The sequence below is a fragment of the Ischnura elegans genome (genome assembly GCF_921293095.1).
Source record: "Ischnura elegans chromosome 13 unlocalized genomic scaffold, ioIscEleg1.1 SUPER_13_unloc_1, whole genome shotgun sequence".
Taxonomy (NCBI): domain Eukaryota; kingdom Metazoa; phylum Arthropoda; class Insecta; order Odonata; family Coenagrionidae; genus Ischnura; species Ischnura elegans.
This window is the reverse complement of record NW_025791657.1, coordinates 4191998-4204665: the sequence shown is the minus strand read 5'-3', so window position 1 is coordinate 4204665 and position 12668 is coordinate 4191998. Positions and strand designations below refer to the sequence as shown.

The following is a 12668-nucleotide window of genomic DNA, read 5'->3' as shown; positions in this document are numbered from 1 at the left end:
CGGAAACATCAGCTCAAGGACCATCTGTCCAATCCATCATCATCTGCTTGTGTAGGAAGCGACGATTCCAAATCCGAAGTCCAAATAGTAGGTCCGATGGTGTAAGAGCCAATAAACAGCTCTAACCGAAGAAATGCTGCTGTCCTTTAAATGTATTCCATATTCCTTACTAACCGGACTAATATGAGATCAAGTACTGGGTTTTGACAGATGTGAAATAAAAATACAGCCGAAATTAATTTCCCTTTTGTGGCAAAGATAAAGATTGGCCGTAAAATCAAGCGTTGGGGAAATACATAGTTACTTAAGTGGCCGTAAAATACAAGAATTCAGGAATAAATGTAACACTTGTTTTCATCCATCCAGCGAGCAGAATATTAGAAAAGACGGAAAATTTGTCTAGTAGGGACGATCAAAAGAAACAGGCAGGACGCACGAATATTGTAATCCATTCAACGCAAGTGTTCTCAAATACCTTAGGCCATAATTTTACTTACCCTTAGGCCCTAATGTACAAGAATGTACTTTTACTCAGCAACTTGATTCCCAATACAAATGCCCCCGGCAATGCATTCTTAACTTTTCAATGTAAAAATCTAACTTTAAACGCAAACTGGACTAGTGCAAAGACCCCAAGGACCCCATACCTTGTGCTAAACGAGATATGAGTGTGTTGCGACGCACAGTGCACGCTACATATAATTTGTGTTCAGGAGTGTGTCAAAGGAGAGCACCGGCCTATAGTCAAGTGAGCTGGCGAGGGAGCGGAGACAGAGGAGGAGTCATTTGGAAACACAATAGAAAAGGAAGAAGGAAAACAACCTTTCAAAGCCATGGGCAACAAAAATTAATCCGTTTTCTTTTTTTGTTGAATTGTATGAAAACTGAACATGATAACGTAAAAATAAATATTTTGGATGATTTTGTTTCATCTTGAGTCGATTGGAGAAATCAATATGTCAGAAACCTACTGCCATAAGCAGTTGTAGCCTCCACGGTAGTTAGTCAATGGAAATTATAATTACTATCCTATACGCACTACATTGCTTCATTGCTAAAACTTTATTCGTTAATTTATCTCTGACTGTTGAAAATCTTACCTATTTCTGTATTTATGTAAGCGATTGAGTCTCCAAATTTCGTTGGCCGCATTCCTTTGCAGATGAAAATTACATTCATTGTCAGTCCTGTAAAAAAAAATCAAATCAATACTTTAAGCACTTTACTAGCTGCATCTTTTATGCCTGTACTAAACTGTAGTAGTGTGTTAGTAGAACTGAAAATTGTTGAATAAGGCAGTGCGCAATACGTTAGAATTGGAAGTGTTTGTGAGTAAAGAAACACTACGATACCTCCACCGCACAAGCGCTCATAAATCGCTCACCGAATCAAATCCGCTCATCAAAAAGCCTAAGAATTTGAATGCGCTCAACAGGCAGTGGCCGAAGCATAAACGCTCACCACTAATTCTCCCAGCTTCGGAGGTGAGCGCTTGGGCTTCGACTATTGCCATCTGACCGTATGTGACTGCGACAAAATGATATGCATCACTGAATGCTTGTATATATATACATGTTATATTTTATATCTTAATTGCTCGTGTAATATTTGTGTATCCTATGTATCTCATGAACTATGTTGTATTTTGCATGTAACATGACATTAGCTTTCACTCAGTAGGTTTTCGCAGGTTTTTCACGCCCCCCTTCTTGTGTGGGCGTTTTCCTGCAGTGGGTTTTTTCGCTGAAGGATATTACACCCTTATCCTCATGTTTTTTCCCACCAACTTAAATCTTTTTTACACAAAAATTTCACATATAGTTGTTTATATTTTTTGACATTTCACAAACAGTGTATATTGTATATTCTTGGTACTGTAAACGTTTGTCTAATATTTTATAATATGCTTGCATTGACGTTATCGAGGGGTTAGGTGGAAGAGGGGACTTTCCAGTCTCAACCTCGCCCGAATAAAGGCATTTTATTATTATTATTATTATTATTATTATTGTTATGTGTACTTTTAGGGTCCTGGATGAGCGGATATGATGCAGTGGGCGATTGATGAGCGCTTGTGCAGTGGAAATATATACCAGCCAATAAGTAGTGATGGAGTAACATGTGAATCTATCTAACCATGACATTGGAGTCTGGGATAGCATCAACAACGCTTTATTAAACATAATGACTAATAAAAAGTTTTTCAGGATTATGAAATCTTTTAATGAATCGGAAGTGTTATCGTCAACTAATGTTAGGGTATGAAAATATGAGTTTCCGCGCAATATGTTCCTCCAGAGAAGCAAATACATTTGTTCCTTGTGCATGTTGGATTAAGCACTGTGGAGTCGCTTATATATGTTTTGCATCCAATAGATCCAGGAACGAAAACTATCGACGACATAAGCCGTGAATTATGGTTCAGATTAGAATCTAAGCCATCGTCAATTCGTTGTCGCACGGTGTGTAGTGAGAGAATGCAGCAACAGGGGAAACAGTATTGCAAGATATGAACGCTTTAAAAGTTAGGATTAAGCAATTCAAACGAACTTTTAGAAAAACCTCTCAGAGATCAGTTCTTCGTAAGGATGAAGTGGGATCGTATCGGGTAGAGATTGTTTGAAAAAGGTGAAAATTTGAGCTGGGCCAGGTGAAGTGAAGTAGAGCGAATGTGTGAATAAATTTCAGTTTAAACCTAAGTCAGTCGCCAAGCGGAAAATGGAGTGGTAAGTGAGAGGTGAATACGATCAATGAACTGACGTGTTATTACTGACGTGAAAAAGGGCATACCGGAATTAAATGTCTCCAGAGAAAATCTTTCTTTGAAAAAAGTGAGAAAATAGGTCACATTCACACGTGTGTGTTACGATCGCTGCGATGCCCAGAAATAGAGGGCAAAAGTTTACTCCCGTAAGGAACAAGGAAATTTGGTTTCAGAAGAAGAATGTTTGGACACTCTATTTTGTTCCTATGTGTGGGTAACTAATTCTGATAATGAGAAAACCACTTCAAAATAGATAGAGAAATGTATTGAAAATCGCTGTAAGACCTCCAGGATTGATCTTGTCTCGGAAGGGAATATGAACACAATTACTAGAAATCGCTTTAAATGGAAACTTTAACGAAGAGACGCGTAATATCTAATCGTATTTGTTGATATGAAGCATGTTGCATTTGAAATTGAAACTGGTTCTGCAGTCATCCTAATTTTGCCCTTTCATGAATTCTGCTGGTTTTTCCGGGTATTCTTCCGCGTTTATCCATTTGTCGGACGATATTTCCCCAACGTTCTTGTTGGCTTCCTCAGGTCCACTGAAGTGTTGATGCAGAAATTTGTTCATCTTATATACACCCCGTTTGCCGCCTTTTTTCTCGAGGTGTGCCCTGATTGGTCAGGATCTTTGAAGACCCTTTCCCACGCGCTGGCGATATTGTAGCCGTCTTCTAGAAAAGGGTCTTCAAAGATCCTGACCAATCAGGGCACACCTCGAGAAAAAAGGCGGCAAACGGGGTGTATATAAGATGAACAAATTTCTGCATCAACACTTCAGTGGACCTGAGGAAGCCAACAAGAACGTTGGCGAAATATCGTCCTACAAATGGATAAACGCGGAAGAATACCCGGAAAAACCAGCAGAATTCATCATAATCTCCGCGGAAGCCTACTTGGAAACTTTGCACTTTCAGTTTTCAAAACCCTTTTCGGATAAAACTATCGCGCATCTGATAATCTACTTTGGACAAATAATACCTTTTGAGGGCAAATATCTGGTACATACATGAATCAAAGATATCAAGACAACGTCGATGATATATGCTGTAGAAAAAATGGAAACCTATACTGGGTAGAGATCGGTTAAAATAATTCCCCATCGACTGGGAAATTGTGCAAGGAGGGGTAGAGAAATTTGAAATGGTTGGTATCAATTTTGGATAATTGTTGCAAAAGAATGAAATATTTTATGACAATAAAGAAGGGTTTTTAATGGGTATTGAAGGGAAAATCTGGCTAAAAGAAATTGGTAAATGAATGGCAATGAAGTTTAGACTTCTACCGCATGCCTACACAAACATTCTATCGAAGATAAAAAAGATCTATCCAATGGAAAGACAGATCACCTTATTTAAAGCAGGCAATAGTAATTGGGACACTCAAATTGTTCCAGGACCTAAGGGAACGGATTAAAGTAGGGAAACGTGGAGATTTTAAGGCCACGGTCGACCCATTTTTAGTGGTTCAGCGATATCCATTACCAATAATTTAGGATATTTTCAGTCATCTTTACAGTGTGGTGAAGTTAACCAAGCTTGATTTAAACTCAGCATACCATCATTTAAATTAACCATAGAGGTACGGGAGAGTGCATTAGCTATACCTCCTACCGGTGGCACTTGAAGCCAAGGGTGCGTGGCATTTAAGTCCGTCCACCATATTGGGTTACCTTGAATAAGGTAACCCAATATGGTGGACGGGCTTAAATTTATTTATGGGCTTTCATGGCGTATTCTTCGCAGAAAAAAATCAATTTTCCCCCTAATGACAGCTGGAAAAAGCCGTTTCAACGAGTGGAGAATCTTAGTTGAACATTAAACCGAAAAATATAATTTTTTTGTCTAAAAAGACATAATTCAACGACGCGACGTGAGGAAATTAATAAAGAAGACGCCCGATAAGTCAATTTCAGAAATAGCCAAAATTTATTGGCTAAAAGCTAAAGAATAATTGATAAATTCATGTGCACCAATAAATGCATTAGTCATAACAGTCACAGCAGTATTATGTAAACCAGGTTTCACTAAATAAAAGCAAGAAAAAGGTCTATGAACATAGAAGACTGGGATGGTATCAAATGCTAAAATAATATTTACGCTGTTGCGTGCATAAAAAGTTAATGATTTTGCTCTTGATCCGTCAAAAAATACAAAAACTCTGTCACAAGTGAAGTAATAGGATTATCCTAATGTATGAAATCAAAAGCACAAACGAGGGGTTTGAAGACATACGTCATCTGGGTAAAATCCTCAGGTGACATAACGAGCTACTTGCCGGAGCTATTAACTTATAGTGCATATCCAATAAATGAAGGAGGTCTAAAAGGTAGTGTGCGGAATAGAACACATATTAGATATTCATTTTGCAGCCACATCAAAGGAATGGAATTGAACATATAATTAATGTTACAAGGTTTCAAGGAAAATGTGTATATTGTTATATAAAAAGAAAACGATGCGTTTAACAAGAACTTTGCCACAGTACACTAATTGCATCAAATATCAGCCACAACGAAAAGTATCTGCAGGAAAACAGGACATTCATTCCATTAAGATCATGAGGTTATGAATAACCGAGCATTCTATAAAACAATTTCCAATGGTTGCTAAAACGCAAAATTGCTTTTCCAGCTAAATGCTAGGTGTATGTGTTTTCCAGTCGAGGTATTCTATTATGTCAAGGCTCAAAATTTCGTAGTGGATCGTTGAATTGATTGTTTCTTAAAGCTAGCTGTGGACTACTTATCGGTGGACATATTTGGGAATAAAATTGCACAAAGGTTCTTTAAATGTAACTCAATGGGAGATTGTTTTCAAAAATCCACCCGTAGTTAAACAATGATGTCAGTCTTTTCAGACCGACGGAAAAGATACAAAAAAATTCCGACCAAACCCGATATGAGGGAATATTTTAACGAAAATATGAATGTAATTGATTAGTTTTGATTTTGCACATAAGCTTGTAAAAATTAAGTTCTTACCTCGTTGTCCTCACAAACACCAGCAACTTCTGAACGATTTTTCGGACCTGAATCGTGGGAAATTCCTCTGGTCCCCTGGGGTAAAAAGAAAATGCAGTTTCTTTGATTGTGCATCATAGCGTAGACTAAAGACAAAGTAATGAAAGAAAGAGATGAATCAAAATCCATCAACGATCATGAGCCCTCATGCTCGCAAGCCCAGAAGACAAACTTCCTAACTTTCAGCACACCAATGATCATACAACATTTTTGAAGATAATTAGTCAATAAATGAACAATTCTTATAACCCATTTTGACATAGTCTTAAGACGTATTTCTATACAATGGACCCCTACAAAAATATAAGATGTAAACCGAATTTCAGGAGCACATAAGTCAAAATATGGTAAAATTCTAAATGAAACATAAAAAATAAGGTCATTACACGGAACATATAAAAATAGCAGCTTCACTTGCCATGCTGACTTAATTACAATAAAAACAGAAACTTGCAAACTCCGAATTCCTCATTAAAAATTAAGCGGCCTATTCTTACGTCAAAGATGCAGTCTCTAAATCGATCAGCAACAGCAAATTCCATTCATCGAGTTCATTGTCATTCACTGCACTTATTCTTTGCAGTGAGCTTCATTTACTATTGAAATGCAGGTGTTCGAGTCTACTGTCATTCATTATATGCTTTCAACGCAAACGTGGACCAGTTTACTTTAATTTCTCACAATGCGAGGAAGGTCTCTGCAGTTTCACCACATTGAAAAGATAAATGAAAAAATCCAATTCATGATGAAACTTAGCTTTGAAATGCTTCGGAAACAACTACTTTTTTCATGAAAAGTATTGAGTTCAAATGCTGTACATCCAAATAATAAAATACTTTACTTCCTGATAAATGTTCAGAATTCTGGTCTACCGTCACGTGATTCTTTCTCAAACAGCCACACGAGTTCATGAAGTGTTCATGGCGCGCATAGATGGAGAGTCTGTCGGGGAAAAATGCACACTCACCACATGGTCAACGTTGCGCTCTGAAGTTGAGAGAGCATCACAAACAAGACGCTTCGCAGCTGGTTGCTGAAAACACAAAAGGCACGCCAAAAAAAATAGTATGAGATACTTATAATGTTTTAAAGAGATATTTACATGTCCGATTTCACACATTTTTTCATTCCCCAAAAATGGAAATTTCGTGAATGTTGAGGGTAGGAGAGACCGGGGTGATACCGTACGGCGAGGTAATGCCAGGCTCCATTATTTTAGATCCACTGGAGTATGTAGTGAAAGCTGGGAAGTGCTATTGCGTAGCGGAATGAAAGAATAGAGACATTCAGGGAGCTTCTGCCTTTACGCACCTGTATGTGACAAAAGTTTTCCTGTTTTGCCCACTTTTCTTATAATTTTAAAGACTGACTGGAACTGAAGTAAGAGAAAATTTATATCAGAGACTATATTCAAACTAGTGGTTTTGAATAGTCAATATCATTGGTCATTATTAATACCAAACCCAAGTCCTTTGTTGCTCTTATTTTTCAGTTTGGGGTTGAAAATGCTGCTTCGTGTCTTTTTGGCGCAATTCCATACACCTTTCGTGGAGCAATGCCGTGCAAGGCGCAAGGTGCACGGTATTGCCCTGTATTAAATCTTTATCTCCCATACTCTCATTACAACTAACATCGGCGGTTTGGTATTACTCTAAAATTTCGTAGGCTCAAATTTTATGTTTCAATTTTTTCAATGATGGAATAAAACTTTAAATTGCATTTTCCAACTTTGTTTCTTCCCTCATAGTCTTTGCAATATAGTTCATCATGGGGAGATACCGCACAGAGAGGTATTACTCCTAACCGGTGCGGTGTACGGTATTGCCCGTCACTGGGGACAATAACATGTAATGTTAGGCTTTTAAAAAAAGGGTTCAACACTCAAAGTAAGTTAAATTTTCCAAAAGTGAAATGAAATATAAGTAGTAAAAAGATCTTCTTCGAAATAACATGATATGCTTTTTCGTTAATGTTTTCAATTGAAAGAGAAATAAAAATGCTTAAGCGTACGGTATTACCCCTCTCTCCTCTACATATTGGTTCTTTAACTATAGCCACAAAAAATCACAGAATAAATGATCCAGATTCATTTTTGCCACTGAATACCTTATTATTGAATTAAGATCAGGATAGCGAAAAGAGATATACCTTATTACAGCAATAACTTTTAGAGCAATAGCATACCTTTCTAAAGGAGACATTTTGTTCCATTGTCTCTCCAGGTGCTTCAATTTCTCAATAGGAACCAGATCAAGATCCACAGCAGAGCTGAAATATACAAAATCCAGCACAATATTTTCAACGGCAGTACGGACTTCCACGCAGAAGAGCAATGAATTTTACCCAAAAGTTCACAAAAACCCAAAACAGCGCAGTTTATTTCATCAATCAAGAAGCTATCAAAAAGTACCAACCGATTACAAAACATTCCAATGCTTGGTAGCAAATATGTTACATGCATTACACCCATACAACACTTGCTTAATCATTAAAATCACTTTTAAAATAACTTACAGTACATGAAAATCAATGTACATTATAACAAAAGAGCTAAGAAAGTACGGTACACCTTAACCCATGCCTGAACAACAAATATGCGTTAACGCAACATTATTGAAATGTAATTCTCAGAACATACCTTTACCTTAGCATAATTTTTCCTTCGGCTTACTGACTTTTTGAAATATCTTTGGTTCTAAATATGCCATTTTCACAAATATTTTCATTATTATAATTGCATCTTTTAAATTCAAAATTTGCCTTTTTCAGTGAATTGAAGCACCATAAATTGTAAATGATTTTTCACTAAGATTTCTTGAGGAATCTTATTATTGGTAATGCCTATCTAAGTTTTTACTTTCGTTATTTATGTGTTTATTTTTGTCATTTACTTTCATCGTTGCTAGGAAAAATCTAGTTGTTGTAAATAATGCTGAGTTTACGCAACGATGGGAGTTCTCTGGTAGACAACGGGGTTTTTCTCCGAGCAAAAGCAGCTCGTAAATATGGATTTTTAATTCGACAACGTTGTCTCCTGATGGCAGTTTAGCTGCATTTTTGCAACTCTCAGGTTGTGAGTAAACAAAGTATGGGTGAATGATATTTGGAATTCCATGATGGTCATCTTCACGAGTTGTTATTTCGTAAATTCAAACCGCTGCGCACCCATGTGGAATCGATATAGGGTCAGGTCACTCTCATGTCGTTGAATGGCAGTCTTACTTAGTAGACATTGAATTCAGATTACGATGTATAACATCTTAGACACGATAGAATGAGAGATTGAGGAGCGCATTAGTTGAAACAGGGTTATTATAGAAGGTGGAGTGTTGCTTTAGTCGCTCCGTAGGGTTCGCTCAGTGAAATCATAGGTACATGGTATCCTCTCTTCTAGCGCTTAGGTGGTGTAAGGCTAAGAAATCACCTTCAAATGGGTTGATATCCTTTGAATAGTTCTCCAAAATTCCTCTTTATCTCTATTCAAGTAATTAGATCGATTATACAGCAATATTTTTTTCACAGCTAGTTGTAAGAAAATTCAACCAGGTGTTTCATTCAGCTGTAAAAGTGAGGAAAATATTATTCCTTATTTATACGCCTCAGAAATTTACTTTTGAAAAAGCGTAAAGAAGGTAACTGAATAACAGTTAACTAGAGAGGTCGTTTGTAATGTTTCCTAAACTTGGAAATCGTAATGAAGATTGCATCATTACAGTATTTCAGATATGGATGATTTTAGGAGGTGCACCACGGCCGATACGATACTGGGTGCACTGCAATAACTTAGCGGAGGAAGTGATGAGCTCGATTCGTTGATACTCCCCCCTGAAGTTAGTGACCTTATTGATGATGGGGAGATTACGGCGGTATTTCCCTACCTTCAGGAATTTCTGGGACTTTTGAAATACATTAAAACTCCCTGAAGTTGAGATGTTTTACTTATTTCTCAGTGAAGGATTATTTTAATTAATTTTGAGTTATTCAAATAAGTACGCTAAGGAGAAAAATAACCATGTTTACTCAGAGTATGGTAGATATAATAAAATTTATTGGGATCCTAATATCGTCGGGGTACCATATATTTTCACGCACTAAGTTGTAGTGGACAAACCAAGAGGATATATCTGAAACCAATTGTAAGGCAATGCGTGGAATAGATTTGATGAGATCAAAAAATATGTACAAGTCTCCAATAATTGTAAACTAGAAAAAAGGAATAGTAGTTATCTATATTCAGGCCTTTTCTCAATCGACTAAACCAAAATATCACTGACTTTGAATTTATTTAAAACAAATTTTCCATTGATGAGCAAATGGATCCATATTTCGGGTGACACTCAGCTAAAATTTTCATCCGTGGACAAACTATTAGATTTGGTTATAAATTGTAGTGTCTTTCCTCATCCACCGGCTATCTCTACCAGATATTGCCATACCTACATCTAAATAATACCCCGCGAGCCGCTTAAAAGGCGTGTGGCAGGGGGTGTTATGTCACCAGCCGTTTACAACTGAAAAAAATGAAGTGCTCTAACGATGTTGGGATTAGCGTTTATTAAAGTCCTCTGCGGTTCGGGAGAAAAACGAATTCCCAAATCAATCTGTTCGGCATATGCAGGGGCTGAGCTAGGAAGTGTTCCTTCATTACCACTTGGAGAAAGGGTTACTCTAATTTTTTTGAGTTTTTGTAAGTGTCCAGAACATCATGCAGTGTATTTTGACATTATCTTCACCAGTTTCAATCTATTGGCCATTCTAAATAGAAACGGCCTATTTGCGATGGAAACGGATAAATAATATTAAACCGCACTATGAACATTCATGTCTCCGAGGTATTTCACAAAAAAACCTTAAGCGGATTTTGACGTTTGACAAGTCAAAACATATTCTATTAGTACGGTGGTATGATAATTCTGTTGTCAAAAAATACGAAATTTTGAACCCATAATAAGGACGAAAAGGTATAAATGGAGGATGAAAAAAAGTGATCTGATTCTGCTATAGAATCTCATCGACGATTACATTTAGGGAATGGTAGGGGTGGGTACACGATAACACTGTTTCATCTTACCTTGCCCAGATCAGAGGAAATGGTGGTGGACTCTATTCTCAAATGGCCTTGATACAGCAATGGTGAGTACTTTGCGATTGTACACATTTGTTACGGGCAAAGCAATTCCTCAGTTACACTTCCGGGTTGAGATCGTTAGAATTCTTCTGAGGCAAAAAGAGGTTTTTAAAATAAAGAACGATGAAAATTGGGATAAAAATCGGTGCGCACCTGCAGGATGCCCTAGGAAAAAGGACTAACCCCTGTACGTCCGTCAAGACAGAATAAGCCATTTAATTCTAAGGAATACATCTACATCTACATAATACCCTGCGAGCCACCTCTAGGGTGTTTGGCAGGGGGTGATCAATCACCAGCATGCAGCATGCATTTGGACTCCCACATGCACACCACACCGTCCAAAAAACGTCCCGTATAATAACAAACTATACTACTATATGCTGTTAGAAATAGAATATAGAATAGAATTTCAGAAACATGCATTAAGTTTTACATAGGTTAGTAGAATACACTACAAGTCATGCAATCTATTTACGAGTTCTATTGCTGCCGTTATAATCTCTCATTGATCGTGGAAAAAATGACATTCGGAATCTGTCTGTTCTGCAATCTATCTCCCATATTTTATTTATATGATCATATCTTCCCTAGTATGCTGGCGTCCGTAACATATTGCTAACTTCGTTAGAAAAGACACTGCTCTTGAATTTATCTAAAAGGTTTAGTCTATTTTTTAATCTACGGTCCGACAGAGATTTCCATCCGAGTTTATCTAAGAGGTCAGTTACACTAACAAGACTATCGTAACGACCTTTCACATACCTGGCAGCTCTTCTTTGCACGCGTTCTAACTCTGTTATTAAGCCTTTTTCATGAGGGTCCCAAACACTGGCAGCGTCCCAGGAATACTGATAACTCCCGGCGATAGTGTATAACATGCAAATCACCATGAAAAATAAAAGGTACAACCGAAGTTTTAAAAACTTGTTTTTTAATTTTATTTACTGGAGTACTCCCAGCGTTGCGTAAACGCAACATTATGAAAATCATTTATTATGCTGATAATATTTTTTTCGATGGCAATGCCTCTTAATTTGGCCAAAAATAGAAACTGGAAAACATAAAAAAACGAATTAAATACCCTACATTCACCCTGGAGAATAATTCAAGAACAAATCAAGTTTTCCGGGTGGTTTGAATCGTCTAAGAAGCCTGCTGAAAATATTTGGTTCAGATTTTCAAATAAAATCTGTTTCACATCCGTCTTTTCTTTCACATTCACTGTAAAACTCATCAACTGTTACCATCTGGTATGTATAACTTTTCCAAAAAAAAACTTGTTCATCAACAAGTTCACGCAAATATGCCTTTAACCCCAACACCTTTATTATGATTTAACCCTAGTTGACTTCTGTAACATATTATTTACATACAATACTTCCCTCACATTAATATTTATATTTCTCTCGCCGTGGCTAAATTCATTCTATTTTTGGTATACGTATCAACAACGTATGTTTACATTGAAGATAATCTTGTTCTGGGCTCACGTAGAAACATCAATTTGGCAGGACTCTCACTGTAAGGAGCTTAACGGTATGAAAACAGATAATAGGGTGGTTTACTATTATTTTTAATAGCATAATTAAAAGATTATTACTCCCGGAGTGCGCATTTCCTGCTCTTTGATTTTCGAAAGAAGATATCTATTTTTCGAGATTAAACGAAAAGTGAACATTCTCAAGCGCGCGAAAACGCGACGGCTTAGTAGGAATGATGGGAAAAGTCAATGTGACGTATTTATG

At 37.1% G+C, this 12668-nt stretch overlaps 1 protein-coding gene across 4 annotated transcripts in view; it reads right to left on the bottom strand.

Moving 5' to 3' along the window:
- LOC124172032 overlaps positions 1-12668 on the bottom strand; it is a 165610-nt gene that overhangs the window by 87935 nt on the left and 65007 nt on the right. For all 4 annotated transcript variants that reach the window (XM_046551436.1, XM_046551435.1, XM_046551434.1 and 1 more), the window contains 4 exons: positions 7977-8060; positions 6760-6825; positions 5754-5828; positions 1101-1187 (listed from right to left, as the gene is read on the bottom strand). In XM_046551436.1, the coding sequence (XP_046407392.1) occupies positions 1101-1187; positions 5754-5828; positions 6760-6825; positions 7977-8060 (312 nt within the window). The remainder of the gene's footprint in view (positions 1-1100; positions 1188-5753; positions 5829-6759; positions 6826-7976; positions 8061-12668) is intronic.